Below are 18836 nucleotides of genomic sequence, written 5' to 3' on the forward strand. Positions count from 1 at the left end.
TTGGCTGCGACATTTTGCCCTGTGATTTACACTCTTAAGGAATGGAAATCTTATTTGGAGGCTCACTAGACTTTTTCATACAGTTGTGGCCATGCTACTTTGGCATTTTATTGACATAAGAAACTGGAAAATAGAATAGAGACAAATACACATTGAAAATACATAATGGATAAAATAATGAATAACATTTTTTGTCTTTACTTACAATGAAGACTATTACACATTTAGCTTTTGATCAGAGCCTACTTTAGAAAAGAAAACATACATACATTCACACAAGCAAGCACATCTCCAGCCACTCTGTGTGTGTGTGTGTGTGTGTGTGTGTGTGTGTGTGTGTGTGTGTGTTTCTGAAGGAGGCTCTGGGCAAAAGCCAAATGCATAACCGTCTTATTGTTGTACCTGTCTGCATCCCAACTTGTCATTTTTACAGTGAATAGCAGTCTATCCTTTTCATAATATTATTGATTTATTATTGATTTCCTACCTGGACTGCTCATTGTTTGAGGTTTAAACTCTTTCAGTTGAATCTGTACAATGGTGGTTTCCCCGAAAGTTATATGACTGTTTGCATATGTTAATTTTCTTGCATTAACTTTTGGATCGTGAATGTGTGTTTTATATTCTCTGAATTAGCACACCACAGTGCTCTCTCTCACACAAGAAAATGAAATTGTAGTTTTTTGTTCTTTACTTCCTTTTAGATCAGTTCAATGTTAGTTGACGATTTTTATTTTGGTTGTTCAGCATACAAACTCTCAGTAATTTGGAACGAATAAAATTCTTCTGGGTATGTGAGAACATTGTCACTATGTAAAATTCTCCCATATTTTGGCCACTGCCGTAACAATGGCTGCAGAAGCCTACACTTACACATAGCTTATTCATTACCAAAGAAATTTGTTTACCCTGTTGGTTTTTGGGTCATGATACTTGATTTGTGAGTGGGAAATGTGCCCAAAAGACAGAAATAAAACAATTGTGAATGGGTGATTGGGGGATGAGAGAGAGCCCTTTAGAGTATCATCAACCCTGGGACCATTGCAGACGAAGTGCTAAGTTAGCTAACATTTTTAGTACTGCATCATTTTGGAAATGATTATCCATGTTGTGCTTACACCATAGACAATTATTATTTGCCTTAGTCTCGCTACCGAAAGGTAAAACATCTAGGTAAAGTGAAAGCCAGTGCCCTTATTCATCCTATTAACATGTGGCTGATGCCAAAATACTTTCATACACCCTACAGAGTCAATTGCACAGCCATTGGTTTTCTGCCAGTAACATGAACTTTTTTTTTAATACCTGGAGTTTAACTGCCCTATCTTCATTATATATACTCAAAACATCCTTTTGATATAAGATCTGTGTTTTGTTGCTGGATGTTAAGAAGTCAATGTTGACATGACACACACAGGAAAATCTGATTGAGTTTTTGTCAAATGACTTTAGGGAATTAATACATTTGAGATGAGGTCTCCAACAATAACACTTAAGCTCTTATATTTTGTATACAGCTGGTTGGTTGAAAAATTTTGCAGTACCATAATTTTGTAATGACTTCTTTTTTATAGGTAAAATAAACATTCTTTTGAATTCATAGGTTCCTACAAGGTTCAATTTTTTCTGCCTAAATCATTCTGTACAGGGAATACTATCTTCAAAAAAATACAGTGACAGTTTGTTTCTTGTTAACTAGGTTTGGTCACGGAGCATTCCTGACATGCTTAGAAGCACTCTACAAAAAAATAAGTGGTATGGACATTATATATTCTGCTCTAGTAGGAAAGCCAAGTGAAATAACTTACTATTATTCAAATAATATTTTAATTTCACTGGCAGCTGATTTAACAACATACCCCCAGAGGCTGTATGGGATAGGGTAAGTAAATTTTATTTTAAATATGGTGCATGAAAATAAATGTTCTCCAGTGAACCCCTTTTATTTCTGATATGCCATAGACATTTTTCAGTGTACTTAAAAGTAATACAATGATACAGGTATAGATTATATGAATGGTATTTTTTTAAATTGATTATCTGCAAATATTTGATGCTGGTTTATATCTATAAAACTCAAATGAAAAATGGATCATTGTTAGATGAGGGAAGGTACAGATATGCTAAAAAACCATTGAACACCCCAATAGGCTTCCTTTTTTTATGTATTTTTCTCACATTGTGTCCAGTGTTTCCTATTCTGTGCTGTCATTAAAATGTATGTAAGTAACAATTATTTACAAAAAATATTCTATTTGTTTCCCATAATGTCTTCAAACTAAATCTTCAACAAATGCTTTTACTGCTTAAAATCTTCATTGCTAGTTATTTAAATAGTACAATATACTCTCGTTTATCCACGGGTGGATTATCTGATTTGCAGATTATTCAGTCTATTTTTCCAATTTTTTAAAAAACTGTTGAAAATTTTTCTTTTCCTAGTAGTAGTTGCCTGTGAACAGTAATGTCATGTTACAACATGAATATTGTAAACAATGTGCTGCTTGAAAACTTCAAGTGCTGGACTGTATTATTGTGGTGGATACTGTAGTCATTTTGTTTCTGTTAGTGCCGAACAATTTCTGAAAAGTGATAATGCATTGTGCTGATGATACAGCATAAACTGGAAATAATAGACAAGCTTGAGGAAGGCAGTATTGATACACGGTATCTGGCACTGATTTACAGTGTGGATGAAACTGTGATCTGTGATATTTGGAAAAATCAAAGACAAAATAGTGCAGTTTGGTAACAGTTCTGACTGATCTAAAAGTTTGTCAAAGCAGGAAACTATGAAAATGTCTACATATGCAGAACTGGATAAAGCCATATTGCAATGGTTTCAGCAAAACAGAGCAGAGGGCACACAAGTATCTGGCCCAATATGTGCCAAACAACCCCAATTTTTCTTCAAAACCTTGGGGATTGAAGGAGATTTTAATGAATCTTCTGGGGGGCTGACAATATTTAAACAGCTTCATGGTATCTGGGAGATTGCCATCCAAGGAGAAAAGCTAAATGCAGATAATAAGGCTGTTTCTGAATTTTGTAATGATAACAAAGAGTTTATTGCATGATAATATTTAGAGCTGGGGCAAATATACAACGTGGATGAAACTGGGGTGTTTTGGAACTGTATATCAGCAAAGACTTTAGTTCTCAAAAGGCATAGCATAGTGTACCTAGTTATAAATCAAGTAAGTAAAGGATAACTGTCTTGTGCTAATGGTATGGGATCACATAAAGTTAAGCTTGGTATAATAGATGAAGCTAAAAGACCATGCTGTTTCAAAGGAAAAGAAATGCACAATTTACCTATCCATTATTTTCACCAAAAAGGGGCTTGGATGAACTGCACAGTATTTCAAACGTAGTTCCATAATTGTTTTGTGCCACAAGTATAAGAACATTTTACATTGAAGGGTTTACATGCAAGGCTTTGTTAATGGACAATGCACCATTGCATCCAAATTAACTTGTTCTGAAATTGATGATATTTGTAAAATATTTATCCCATAATGTGACAGACTTAATTCAGCCAATGGATTGCTGCATGTACGTGATGTATGAATTTTGGAATTTTTAAAAATTAATGTTGTTGCACAGTTGCCAGTTTATGTATTCTGCAAACAAAAACAAAAAAAAAAATTACTTCTGTTCTCAAGACAATTAAAACTGCCTTGTTTTGAGTTCATTTGCTTCTCAGTAAATACTAATTACTTTTCATATTTGAGGATTGGTCAAGGAGGGAAATTACGACATTGTCTGCAAAAAAGGTATGAAACTGATCACCTGCAATATATTACAGGCAGACAGAAGGGAGAATGATCGAGTGTTTCAAGGAGTCGTGATTCAGCTTTAGTTGCATGAGGGTATTTTGCTCGGTGCTCTAGTAGTTTTGTAAGAATATGTTCTGATCTGCTTTTGTTGAGAAAATTGAATAGCTCAGAAACTGAGGAATACAGTTCCGCATCATATTACATCTCCAAAAGAAGTTTCCAGTTGTATCAAATCTCTTAAAAATAAATGTGCAAGTAACTTGAGGAAATCTGTTGTAAAATAATGAAATGTTGTTCATCTAAACGTAGTAATACTTGGTCCAGTCCCATTAATGTGACTACACTTATATTCGATGGCAGCATGCAATAACCACTCACAGCCCTGACGCCGGCTACGAGAGCTTTTCGCTTGCTGTGTTACCAAATAAGTAATTTATCTAATAATTTAATTGTTTTTGCTGTACATTCTATAGTACTTCCGTGCATTAGTATCAGATAGACTTGATAAATTGAAGGATTCAGTTTTTATTTGTGTCTGAATAGGAAAAGCGAAGTTTCTGTTTATGACAGTTTTGCGTGTACACAAACGTTTGTTTACGTTCTTAACTGATGTTAATATGCGGGATTATCAATGAAGTCAGTGTACAATACTCAATATTTACGTTTATTAGTGTCATTTAGACTTGATGCATTGAAGGTAGCAGTTTCTATACGTTTTATTAGGTCGTTTTTCGCGTGTACGTTAATTGTTGTGTACATTATAAATATGAGGGTTAATCAGTTTAAGTTAGTTAACAATACTTAGTATTCACGTTCATTAGTGTCATTTAGACTCAATACATTGACGGTAGCAGTTTTTATATGTTTTATTAGGAAAAGTGATACTGCCAGTGAATTCTAACCTCACTTGTAAACGTTTTGACTAGCACAACCTGCAAGTGTTAACAGTTAAGCAAACGTAAAATATGTGGTAAATTAGTATTACACTACAATATCTAGTAAATCAGTGTTATAATACAGCTTCTGAGCCCTTCTCACATATAGTTTAGTTAGCGGAAAGCTAAAACTCACCTTGCCATCTGCTTAATTCCCTTAGATTGTTGTGGGCTTTGGTGATTGTGTACTGTAAGCCCAACGGTTCATATAAAGTAGAATTATTATTTGTGCTTTACATTCTGAACTCTTATTGGTAGCTAAAGGTTTTGTTTTGTACCTGCATCTATCAGTGTACAATACTCAGTATTTATGGTTATTACTGTCATTTAGACTCGATACATTGAAGGTAGCTATTTTTATAGTTTTATTAGGTCATTTTCACATGTATGTAAATATTTATTTACATTATAAATACGAGGGATAATCAGTAGGTGTAGCTTACCGCAGGTTACTGTTTAATTCTTTAATAATTTTTCAAACAAATGTAAGGATGGCTGACATAGTGTTTAGTGTATCTGGGATTGTAAAACAGTTAAGATCCTTAGACACCAAGGAAGGACCTTGGACGCCGAGGAGGCATCTGGCCCAGGTGGTATCCCCATAAGATTTTATGTTGACTATTCTACAAATACAGCACCATTCTTATCTATCAGAGATCATTGGAACAGCAAAAAGTTCCACGGGACTGGAAGAAGGTCCAGGTCATTGCAATCTATAAAAAGGGTAGAAAATCAGGTGCACATAATTACTGGCCAGTTTCACTGACATCGATTTGTTGTAGAATCATGGAACATATTTTGTGTTCAGACATAATGACCTTTCTAGACTCTGAGAAGCTCATCTGCAGAAACCAGCACGGTTTTAGGAAACAGTGGTCATGCAAGACACAGCTGGCCCTCTTTGTGCATGATATACAACAGGCTCTAGATATCGGCTCCCAGGTTGATGCCATATTCCTGAGCTTTCAAAAGGTGTTCAACTCAGTTCCGCACTGTCGCTTGCTCCAAAAAGTATGCGCTTACTGTCTATCCGATGACATATGTGGTTGGATAGAAAGTTTTCTAACAGACAGAGAGCAGTATGTCGTCCTGAATGGGGAGACTTCAACAGAAACAGGCGTAACGTCGGGTGTGCCCCAGGGCAGCGTAGTAGGTCCGCTGCTTTTTACGATTTACATAAATTATCTGGTTGATGGTGTTGACAGCAGCATTAGACTGTTTGCTGATGATGCTGTAGTCTACATGAAAGTAGTATCGCACGAAAGTTGTGAACAAATCAATGAGGATTTGCAGAAAATAAATGTGTTGTGTAATGACTGGCAGTTATTTCTCAATATTAGTAAGTGTAACCTACTGCGTATAACAAGTCGAAAATCCCCATTAATGTATGAGAACAAAATAAATGCCCAGTCTTTGGAAGTGGTAACATCTGTCAAGTATGTGGGTGTGACTATTCAAAGATTACACAAGTAACGGGTAAGGCGAACTGTAGATTGCTGTTTACTGGTAGATTCTTGAAGCGATGCAGTCCTTCAACAAAGGAAATTGCTTACAATACTTTAGTTCATCCAGTCTTAGAGTATTGTCCATCTGTATGGGACCCTTACCGGTTGGGTCTGATTCAAGAGATTGAGAAGGTCCAAAGAAGAGTGGCAAGAGTTGTGACTTGTACATTTAGCCATCCTGAGAGCGTTACAAATCTCATAGACAGTTTGAAGTGGGACACACTTGAAGATAGACTACGCGCTAAATGGAAGGGGCTGCTCACTAAATTCAAAAATCCGATCTTCGTCGAGGATGTAGAGCATATATTATTACCACCAACTTGCATATCGCGCAATGATCACCATTCAAAGATAAGGGAAATTAGAGCTCATACTGAGGTGTTCAGGCAGTCATTTTTCCCTCACGCGATCCACGAGTGGAACAGAGGGGGGGAATATGACTTTGGTGTGAATAGTGCCCTCTGCAACACACACTGTTTGGTGGATAGCAGAGTATATATGTAGATGTAGATGGCAGGTGGCAGCACTAATTAGCGAAGGGAATATAAAGCATGTCAGGGGAATGCGGGAAACAGTGCAGTCATTGTTGTAAAGTGAAAATGGAATGATTTATCTGATATCCAAAAGTGCATGATCATTGCCTCTCAGGCGAAGGGAGGAAGCTTTTCTGAAATGGCTAAGTTTGTAAATAGTTTGCGTGAGCTGTGGTTAAAGTATAATGTGCATGGCAAAATGTCACTATCCAGAACTGGTGTCGAGGCAGCTGTGGTGCACCAAGGGCAGCAGATGAGGGGTGAATGATGGTTGCAGAGATGTGTATGAGCAAGTAGACATACAACTGCTAAGCATCTGTGTGCCCAGATAAACCAAGAGGCTACCTACAGTGTCTCCTTAATGGCTGATCAGCGAATGTTGCTGTGTATGGACCTCCACGACAGGTGCCTACTTCATGCACCCATGGTAACTCTTGTTCATTGGTGACAAATGCTGGAATTTGCATGTCAGCACTGCAACTGGATATCCGCTGAGTGACAACAGGTGACTTTTTCAGATGGATCATGTGTTATGCTCTATTGGACAGATGGCCGTCGGTGTGTATGGCCATGCAACAATTATCAGAAGCGTTCAGGCTTGAGGAGGGAGTGTTATAGTCTGAGGAATGTTTTCGTGACATTCGTGGATGTTCTTGTTATTCTCGAAGGCATAGTGGATCAATGAAAGTATACATCGGTCCTTGAGGCCCTATCCAAACCTACATGCAATTCATTTTTTTCTCGGCACAGTGGTTCTACCAGCAGGACAGTGCAATGTGTCGCACAGATAGCAGTGTACATGTCTGGTTCAAAGAACACCAAACTCCCCGGATTTTAATCCATTCGACAATCTGTGGGGCCAACTCAGTCATGCCGTTCACGCCATGGATCCTCAACCAAGAAACGTAATGTAGCTGACCACAGCACTGAATTCAGAATGGCTCCACATTCCTGTTGGTACCTTCCAGAACGTCACTGATTCTTCTTGCATGTCTGTGCTGCAAAAGATGGTTATTCCGGCTTTTGACTGGTGATCACATTAATGTGACTGGACTGTGTATATTGACCTATTTATGTTGTGAATCTTTTCCACATTAATACTTTCCCATAGTACCTTAAACATGCTGTTGTCAAGTCACTCCACAAAAGAGACAAAACATAAGTGAAGGGTTACCAACCCATCTCATTACTGTCAGTATCTTAAAAGTGTTCAAGAAGATAATATCTAATGGACTTTATAAACACTTGGTATAGGAAACATACTCAGTAGGAAACAGGTTGGATTTCAAAAAGTACTGTCAGCTGAACATTGTACGTTCTTGGCTAATTTTGTTTTGTTTTCATTAGGCAGTGGTCCAATGACACAAATTCTGACCATGAAAGTTTGTGCTATATGGTGAACATTCTATAAATTTTTCTAGACATATGATATACTAGAATCAGAAATTACTACTATTGGAAATATTTTGTGACTTACCTAAAGTTTTTGACTGTCTGAATTATGATATCCTAAAGTGAAAGTTAAAATATTGCATATAGAATAGTAGACACATTAGGTTCATGGTTTTTGCCTTATCTGTATGAGTGAAAGCAAAATGTTCAGTTTATGTCAATAACTCAACAATTGGCACTCAGAATTTGAAGCAGTCAGTCATGGTGTACCCCCCAGTTTGATTTTGGGTTCTCTGTTGTTTCTTATGTAAATGACCTACCACTTACAAATTTTACCCATTTTGCAGTTGATACAAGTATACAAATAAAAAGTACCAACAATCCTCTTACTAAAAAGGCAATTAATGAAAATCCAAAAACATCAACAGGTTGTTCAAGGCAAGTGGATTATCAAAAATGGTTCAAATGGCTCTGAGCACTATGGAACCTAACTTCTGAGGTCATCAGTCCCCTAGAACTTAGAACTACATAAACCTAACTAACCTAAGGACATCACACACATCCATGCCCGAGGCAGGATTCGAACCTGCGACCGTAGCGGTCGCGTGGTTCCAGACTGTAGCGCCTATAACCGCTCAGCCACTCCCGCCGGCAAGTGGATTATCGCTGAATTTCAACAAGACTCAGCACACACAGTTCACTACTTCTCTTAGAACTCCACAAGCTATAAAAGTAGGTTTCTTAAAAAATTAAATACAAGAGGTAAAAAGTGTCAAGTTTAGGGGGCTGCAGGTTGATCACAACCTTGATTGGAAAATCAACTGCCTGGGATTAATGAATTGCCTTAGTTTGATTTTGTTTGCAGTGTGCATGATTACAGCTGTTGGTGAATTAAGTATGAAGAAATTAGTTTATTTTTAGTATTCCATTCACTAATAAGTTATGGAATCATTTCTTGGGGAACAGTACTTTCAAAATACTCAAGTTTAATTCTATAACGTCCTGCAGAGATCTAGTCAAACAAATGTGGTGACAACTACTTAGCGATACATGTATTCTTTAAGGTCCATTGGCATTACAAATATTTCTCTTACCTCAATAAAACTGTGAAAAGCATGAATATAATATTAGGACAGCAAACAACTTCCAAAAAGACTTCAAGGGCTTAACATTAGTACAGAAAAGTGTAAGATGCATGGATACAGATGTATTCAACAACTGTGCCACAGCACATTAGATTTCATGTAAATAAAGTGGCGGTGTTTAAGCCTCTTTTCTCCACTGAACGCTCACAGAAACTCAGAAATTTAATGTTGAAATGAATTTGATAAATAAAATGTACAACTTCGAAGCCTTCACACATTCCAGACACCACTCTATATGGAATATGAGTAATGTAATGCTATAAACAAAAGTGCATTTTACTCTTAGCATGCAGTGAATTGAGGCAGTGTATTTGTTAAGCCACTGGCCTTGGTTTTATGAGGATGGAGGTTCATGATCTGGCTAGCCATCCTGATTTATGCTTTCCTAAGTCATTTCAGGCAAATACTGGGCTGGTTTCTTCAACAAGACTATGGCTGACTTTATGCCTATCCTCTTTAAACTCATTTGTTTGTGTTCATACAGCTGCATATATGACATGATGTTTTTCCTCTTATTAAGCTGCAAAATCCTGTACCAGTATAAAAATTATCCCAGTCAAATAAATTATTATGCTATGCTGTTCTATTGAATAATGTTTTAGAAAGTTTTAAGTTTGTGCTATTATTACAGTTCTGATTGTATTTGTTAGTAAAATGTTCTCATATCTATTTTCATATTACAGTGATAACATATACACAGATGTGTATGGAGCTAATTTGTATGAGAAATATTTGCATGAGAAACCAGGTGCACACAGCAGCCCCAGTGCTCGGGTTTTAGATACCATCATCAAGCGGGAATTTACTGAAACTCAGAAGCTACCCGAATCATGCTGTAGTATTTTAGTTGAGGTAAGTACTGATTGATAAGCTGGGTTGTGCATGCATGCCAAACACCTCACCCCCCCCCCCCCCCCCCGCCCGCCCAACAACACACACATTGTCCAGTATGTGCAATATGAATACAACAAACTTCACATGCTGAGACAGTAGTGCAACTTGTAAGTAAGCTGTTACACCCATGTATTACAGTACAGTTAGCCTTCTGCTGCTGAGCAGTGTGTCTGCAGTGCGCAAGTAGCAGCATTACTGCATTTACTAGACAGTTATGTATTTTAATAACTGTTTAAATTTTGGGTCGAATTGTTGCACTCTCTGTAGGTTAGTTCAGACTTTCTTTGCACAACAGTATTTATCATGGATAGGGACTGTGACTGCTGTGTTCGGATGCGAGCTGAGTTGGCATCCCTACACTCCCAGCTTCAGGCAGTGTTGACTTTGGTCAGACAGCTTGAGGCTGTTGCCAATGGGCATCACTCTGGGGGTCCAGATGGGGGTTTGTCGGGGACGGCCAGCTCATCCCACGCATCCCCCGATCGGACTATGCCTGTGACTGCCTGGGATACTGCTCACATTGAGTCTGACCCCTCACCCATGGTAGAGTGGGAGGTCATCTCGAGGTGTGGAAGGGGGCTAAAGACATTCCGGAGGTCTGAACGGAAGGCCTCTCCAGTTTGTCTGACGAACCGGTTTCAGGCTCTGTCTCCGGCTGATACTGATCTTCGGCCAGACATGGCTGCTTGTCCTGTTCCAGAGGTTGCCCCTCGGTCTACAAGATCCGGGCAGTCACAGAGGGTGAGCTTACTGGTAGTTAGGAGCTCCAATGTCAGGCGCGTAATGGGGTCCCTTAGGGATATGGCTGCAAGGGAGGGGAAGAAAACCAATGTGCACTCCGTGTGCATACCGGGGGGAGTCATTCCAGATGTGGAAAGGGTCCTCCTGGATGCCATGAAGGGTATAGGGTGCACCCATCTGCAGGTGGTCGCTCATGTCAGCACCAATGATTTGTGTCGCTATGGATCGGAGGAAATCCTCTCTGGCTTCCAGCGGCTATCTGATTTGGTGAAGACTGCCAGTCTCACTAGCGGGATGAAAGCAGAGCTCACCATCTGCAGCATCGTCGACAGGAGATCGTTCTGCGACTGTGTGGGCTGCAGATTCCTCGACTTGCGCCATAGGGTGATGGGGTTTCGAGTTCCGCTGGATAGGTCAGGAGTCCACTACACACAGCAGGCGGCTACATGGGTAGCTGGGGTTGTGTTGCGTGGACTGGGCTGTTTTTTAGGTTAGATGGCCTCGGGCAAGTGCAGAAAGGGCAACAGCCTCAAAGGGTGCGGAGCAAAGTCAGGACATGCGGGGACCAAGCAGCAATTGGTATTGTAATTGCGAACTGTCAAAACTGCGTTGGTAAAGTACCGGAACTTCAAGCACTGATAGAAAGCACCGAAGCTGAAATCGTTACAGGTACAGAAAGCTGGCGGAAGCCAGAGATAAATTGTGCCAAAATTTTTATAAAGGCACAGACGGTGTTTAGAAAGGATAGGTTGCATGCAACTGGTGGTGGCATGTTTGTCACTGTTAGTAGTAGTTTATCCTGTAGAGAAATAGAAGTGGATAGTTCCTGTGAATTATTATGGGTGGAGGCTATACTTAACAACCGAGCTAGGTTAATAATTGGCTCCTTTCACTGACTTCCTGACTCAGCAGCATTAGTGGCAGAACAACTGAGAGAAAATCTGGAATACATTTCACATAAATTTCCTCAGCATGTTATAGTCTTAGGTGGAGATTTCAATTTACCAGATATAGTCTGGGACACTCAGATGTTTAGGACGGGTGATTGGGACAGAGCATCGAGTGACATTATACTGAGTGCACTATCCGAAAATTACCTCGAGCAATTAAACAGAGAACCGACTCGAAGAGATAACATCTTGGACCTACTGATAAAACAGACACAAACTCTCAGACTCTGTAAGTGCAGAACAGGGAATCAGTGATCGTAAGACCATTGCAGCATCCTTGAATATGGACGTAAATAGGAATATAAGAAAAGGGAGGAAGGTTTATGTGTTTAGCAAGAGTAATAGGAGGCAGATTTCAGACTACCTAACAGATCAAAACAAAAATTTCTGTTCCGACACTGACAATATTGAGTGTTTATGGAAAAAGTTCAAGGCAATCATAAAATGCATTTTAGACAGGTACGTGCCGAGTAAAACTGTGAGGGATGGGAAAAACCCACCGTGGTTCAACAACAAAGTTAGGAAACTACTGTGAAAGCAAAGAGAGCTTCACTGCAGATTTAAATGCAGCCAAAACCTCTCAGACAAACAGAAGCTAAACGATGTCAAAGTTAGCGTAAGGAGGGCTATGCGTGAAGCATTCCGTGAATTCGAAATTTAAATTCTATCTACCAACTTGACAGAAAATCCTAGGAAGTTCAGGTCTTACGTTAAATCAGTAAGTAGCTCGAAACAGCATATCCAGACACTCTGGGATGATGATGGCATTGAAACAGAGGGTGACATGCGTAAAGCTGAAATACTAAACACCTTTTTCCAAAGCTGTTTCACAGAGGAAGACCGCACTGCAGATCCTTCTCTAAATCCTCGCACGAACAAAAAAATGGCTGACATCGAAATAAGTGTCCAAGGAATAGAAAAGCAACTGAAATCACTCAACAGAGGGAAGTCCACTGGACCTGACGGGATACCAATTTAATTCTACACAGAGTACGCAATAGAACTTGCCCCCCTTCTAACAGCTGTGTATGGCAAGTCTCTAGAGGAACGGAAGGTTCCAAATGATTGGAAAAGAGCACAGGTAGTTCCAGTTTTCAAGAAGGGTCATCGAGCAGATGTGCAAAACTATAGGCCTATATCTCTGACATCGATCTGTTGTAGAATTTTAGAACATGTTTTTTGTTCACGTATCATGTCATTTTTTGGAAACCCAGAATCTGCTCTGTAGGAATCAACATGGATTCCGGAAACAGCGATCATGTGAGACCCAACTCGCTTTATTTGTTCATAAGATCAAAATAATATTAGATACAGGCTCCCAGGTAGATGCCATTTACCTTATCTTCTGGAAGGTGTTGGATACAGTTCTGCACTGTTGCCTGATAAACGAAGTAAGAGCTTACGGAATATCAGACCACTTGTGTGGCTGGATTGAAGAAGTTTTAGCAAACAAAACACAGCACATTGTTCTCGATGGAGAGATGCCTATAGACATTAAAGTAACCTCTGGCGTGCCACAGGGGAGTGTTATGGAACCACTGCTTTTCACACTATATATAAATGACCTAGTAGATAGTGTCGGAAGTTCCATGCGGCTTTTCGCGGATGATGCTGTAGTATACAGAGAAGTTACAGCATAAGAAAATTGCAGCGAAATGCAGGAAGATCTGCAGCGGATAGACAAATGTAATGTATTGCGAATACATAGAAAGAAGGATCCTTTATTGTTTGATTATATGGTAGCGGAACAAACACTGGTAGCAGTTACTTCTGTAAAATATCTGGGAGTATGCGTACGGAACGATTTGAAGTGGAATGATCATATAAAATTAATTGTTGGTAAAGCGGGTACCAGGTTGAGATTCATTAGGACAGTCCTTAGAAAATGTAGTCCATCAACAAAGGAGGTTGCTTACAAAACACTCGTTCTACCTATACTTGAGTACTGCTCATCAGTGTCGGATCCATACCAGATCGGGTTGACGGAGGAGATAGAGAAGACCCAAAGAAGAGCGGCGCGTTTCGTCACAGGGTTATTTGGTAACCGTGATAGCGTTACGGAGATGTTTAGCAAACTCAAGTGGCAGACTCTGCAAGAGAGGCGCTCTGCATCGCGGTGTAGCTTGATCGCCAGGTTTCGAGAGGGTGCGTTTCTGGATGAAGTATCGAATATATTGCTTCCCCCTACTTATACCTCCCGAGGAGATCACGAATGTAAAATTAGAGAGATTTGAGCGTGCATGGAGGCTTTCCGGCAGTCGTTCTTCCCGCGAACCATACGCGACTGGAACAGGAAAGGGAGGTAATGACAGTAGCACTTAAAGTGCCTGCCGCCACACACCTTTGGGTGGCTTGCGCAGTATAAATGTAGATGTAGATATGGAACCATTCTGGCTGCAGCACATGTTATCGATGTTCAGAGAGAAACATTGACAGATGAGCCATAGAACAACCATGATGACTGAGCTGTCCTTGTAATTCGGCAGTTTGGTTTTAATTTGGGGAATTAGGCAGTCAGTAGAATAAATTAGAAATCTTGTACAGCCAAGTGATGCAGGGGATTTATCATGTGTGACATAGTGTCTTAGTACAAGGTCCCTAACACCCCAGACAGGCAAGGTGCTGATATACAAGTAGTAAGACTTCACCCACAGTTAAATCATGTGGCGCATATTATTTGGAATGAGTAGTCAAGCAACTGCAAAAAATACTCTTAAGACATTAAAGCTGGAACTATCAACTTGTTTTTCCAGTTTTGTTTGTAGGGTATTTCATTTTCATTTGTTTCTTGTTGATATAACACTATGCTTCTCATGAAGTAGGAAATAAGGCTCACAAGAGAAGACAAGCTTTGCCACACTGTGGGAACCAATTTTAATATTGTAATCAATATTTTTTTTTAAGAGAAGTGTGCCCATAAGAAAGTGATTGCATAATGCATATCACAATAAGAAAATACTTTGAATTCCCAAATTTCCTCTCTGCTTTTTTCACATCCCATGTGCTCCCGATTTTCTCTACCCTGACAACTGGCACTGTTTGCTATGTGCAAACTCTGTTTCTGCTTCTGATTCTCTCTCAAAAAATTGGTATAAATAGAACACTGTCATTCCTGGATATTGGTGCAGTATCTGTTGTTTTCTTTGTCACCAATAATGAACATTAAAGGGGCCAAATAGCCACACAGTTTATACATGAACACAAAAACCATTGCCAAATATCCACCCCCCCCTCCCCCAAAGTGTAGGCAACAGAGAGATGTAGCACAATGGTACTGTTGGCTGTTGTGTGACAAAGTCAGCATTGAATAAGTTTTCCTCTTGCTACTGCACATCATCCCTTTATTTGCATTTTTATATCCTCACTAGCCTATTATAAATGTTAAGCCTATCAGTTTTCTTTGGAGCCTCAGACACTAGAGGATTTTCTGAGCTGTTAATTTATACACACATCAGTAGCCTCTGGTTCGTTTTGGTAGGAGCAATATGCATATAACTGACATGTTGACACAGCACCATATTAGTTAACATACAACCCTCATATCACTACTAGGAGGTGCCCTAGAGTTTCCATATCAGGTAGGCACGTGATGCCATTTGTCAGCATTGAATAAGTTTTCCTCTTCTCAGCACATGAACTGTTCATAAACAGAGCTGCTGGCGTGAAAGCTGATAAATAGTGCTTCTCATAACTTGGAGAACTACCACTCCTCATCTGCAACAGCAGTAGGTGGTGTGTGCTTAGGCAGTGCTGCAGCACTTGCCTAGCAAAAGATTACTTGTAATTGCCAGTGTAGATATTTTTCCAGGCCCATTACTGTTTGTGCTGTGATTCCTTGGTGTCGATGTTCAGAAAACTACATAAATTGTGTGAAAATTGTTAGAATGGCTTAAAGTATGGGTGTTTTCATTCCTTTTTACCTATAATGGTATAGGTCACGCCCATGCTGAGTCTAAAATTGATGGTTGTTCAAGTATACATAAGCTGTGTTTTCCAAATGTGGTAATTGCATATCTGAGAACTGTTACATAAACAAATGGGTAAGCATGACACAGATAAAAGATGGAAATAGGATATAAGTTATTCAGAAAGATTATGGACAAGGTGATCTTACTTCTGAACTTATCCAGAGCCACAACCTCACTGGAGTAATATGTTTATTATGTATTGCAACTTGTAATAGTAATGAATGTTTGATTGTTGTGTGGGAAAGAGTTTTTTGGTATGGAGCATGCAAAGCTAGGCGATCAGCTTCTAAACAAAGCAGGAAGAGTGGTTGTTCAGAATAAATAAACTACAACAGTTGTTTGATTTTCAGCAGAGGGCATTCCCACTGTGGTGAATGAATCCATCATAAAATCAGAAATTATGGGACAGTGAGTACTGTTTGTATAAATAATCAGATCTCTCTAAAAGTAAATGGCATGGTATAATACGGCATTTTACCTCATGGCTCCGAAATTAGTGTTATCAAAATTGAGAAAGGTGGCTGTGGATGGCAATGCCAGAGAGTGAACTTCATGAATGCCGGGGTATGATGATGTGTGTTCAATTATCACAAGTTATGTGACAATAATGCAGTGAATGGATGGATGAATGAATGAATCATTGTAACAACCGAGGCTGATATGTTCATGTAATAGTGGGCACGCACATCACTGTGGCTGTATTCTTTGTTTGTTTGCCTCCCTGACATAAACCTTTCAAAACCGTTATGGATGAGTATGAAGTGGTTTAGCATGTTTGGTAAGAGTTTAATGTAGGAAAGTAGTAAATATTAGGGCATGAAATGCTTGACAGTATAGACCAAAAATTAGAGTTCTGCATGCTTAGAGCAGGATTTTGGTAGGAAGTATGAGTTTGGAGTAATGGATAGTTGTGGAAATCAGGCATTCCAAAATGTGTCCTCTGCTTGTATTAGGCATTCTGAGAAGTATACTGTTCTTTTAGAAATTCTGAGACTTTTTAGTGCCTTTTTGACATTCCCGATATTGCTCAGTGTCCTTAAATCCATATGGTGCATGTCCTAACATTAGATAGTCAGGATAATTATTGTGAAATGTAATATCTAAGCTCCAAAATCTTCACTCAAATAAAACAAACATTGAACCCTGCTATTATATAAATCTGAAGGCAGATTACTCCAGATTCTCACAGGATTTCCCATGATATATTTTCTTATATACTGAAGCCTCCTTGTGTTTTCCTGAATACTGTACTTATAATCTAAACATTACTCAAGGTGATTTATAGGCTGCATGTTACCTACATGCTCTCCTTTAAGGACAGTAAGCCAGCAATTGAATTATTTAAGTGTAAGGAAGAGGTGACTGACCATGCCAAATCATAGGATCCTGCCTGTTTAGTTAGATAACTATGTATCTTCTTGAGTCTTAAACCAAAATCAGTTTTGTACCACTACAAGAGTACTGCATATTATGAATAACATAGAATGAACTTACTTCTCTTTATACAATATAAAATTCCACAACAAATAACAATAGAATGCAATATATAAGTAGTGTGTTCATTTTCTCCATGACTGGAATGTTTAAAACTGTGACTTTGATTGAGAGTACAGTTTTGAATGGAAACTGTTTCCAGCCACAAAATGTTTATTATTGTACAATATATTTCAAACCCTCAGGATCCATAGATAAGTGATTTTTACAGCATTTGCATTATTTTTTGTCAGTTTTTCATCTGTTTCTGAAATAATCATGTATTACAACATACTTCTTCCAGCTTCTAACATCATTTAAGACATACACTTAATGATATTTTAATGTAGAGTTGAGTGTAAACTTATTGCACAATTTCACTTGCAGAAGACTTAACATTAAAAACACAGACTTTTAGTTTCGTACCTTTTTGTGAATGGCCAACACTTCATTGAAACATGCCACAGATGTTGCAGAGTTTTTAGTTCAGTGTCAGATCTAGAGGTCATATGTTTCTTTTAGCTTGTTACAAAGATACTTGCATTCTTAAATTACTTCAGTTCATTTTCCTCCAGTTTTCAAAATATACCTGTGAAAGTAGCTAAAAATGTTGTGACTGTTAAATTCTGAGTTTTTTCATTTCATAAAAGCAATGAAAGAATTGTAAAAACCACCTGAAGATGAAATAACAGGGTTTTAAACGCATTACACAGTAATAAAATTTTCTGATTGCTGGTAGGTTTTATCCAGCATTACAGTATATGTCGTAATTTAATTGCTTAACATAGTACAGTTTGGAAAAAAGGTAATAGACCACTTGGGAAACAGTGTATTTATAACTCACTGAATGTGTTCAGTCTAATATTGTTGTCCAACCTATACGAAGTGTTAGTATCATAGCTATTTTCACTATGGATGAGGGCATGAATAGAATTAAGAGAGTGTGTGTGAAAAGAGCATGATAGCAAAGGATGACAAATTTTGAGATTCTCTCAGCTGCATTTATGCTGAGATTGGAACATGTTTTGAAACAGTGTTGACAACATTGTTTGTAGCTACTGCTTGGCCATCTATGTTTGCAACATATTTCAAACATGAAAACAGCTATCCATTGCTGTGTTGGTGCAGATCAAAGGACACAGGATTTCTGGCCTGCTACCACTAAATGCCACTGTATGGCACCAGTGTTTTTATTCTATAAACTTCATGTATCAGAGACAGTGATTGTGTTGCCTAATAATGAAGTGGGCAGGACAACAGAGTTTTAAACTTATTACACTATATAAGACTGAGGAATACCTCTGTAATGTGTGAAGTGCACACTACAAAATGCCAAGTTGAAACAGAACCAAGAAACTGTTGCTGTGTTTAACAACGGCTGCCATGACGTAAAAAAAAAAAAAAAAAACCACCACATTATATAGGGTTATCTTTGAGACAGAATTGAATTTATACAAGAGGTTTAGATCAAGGTTTAGAGTTCAGAAAAGTCACCCAGAACCCTGGGCCAGGGGAGACGTA

The 18836-nt window shown here is 38.7% G+C and overlaps 1 protein-coding gene across 1 annotated transcript in view; it reads left to right on the plus strand.

Moving 5' to 3' along the window:
• Positions 1–18836, plus strand: part of LOC126184729 (haloacid dehalogenase-like hydrolase domain-containing 5) — a 105694-nt gene that overhangs the window by 80436 nt on the left and 6422 nt on the right. The window contains exons 5-6 of the mRNA XM_049927266.1: positions 1700–1882; positions 9973–10141. Of these exons, the coding sequence (XP_049783223.1) occupies positions 1700–1882; positions 9973–10141 (352 nt within the window). The remainder of the gene's footprint in view (positions 1–1699; positions 1883–9972; positions 10142–18836) is intronic.

This window comes from Schistocerca cancellata, chromosome 4 (assembly GCF_023864275.1).
Source record: "Schistocerca cancellata isolate TAMUIC-IGC-003103 chromosome 4, iqSchCanc2.1, whole genome shotgun sequence".
NCBI classification, from domain to species: domain Eukaryota; kingdom Metazoa; phylum Arthropoda; class Insecta; order Orthoptera; family Acrididae; genus Schistocerca; species Schistocerca cancellata.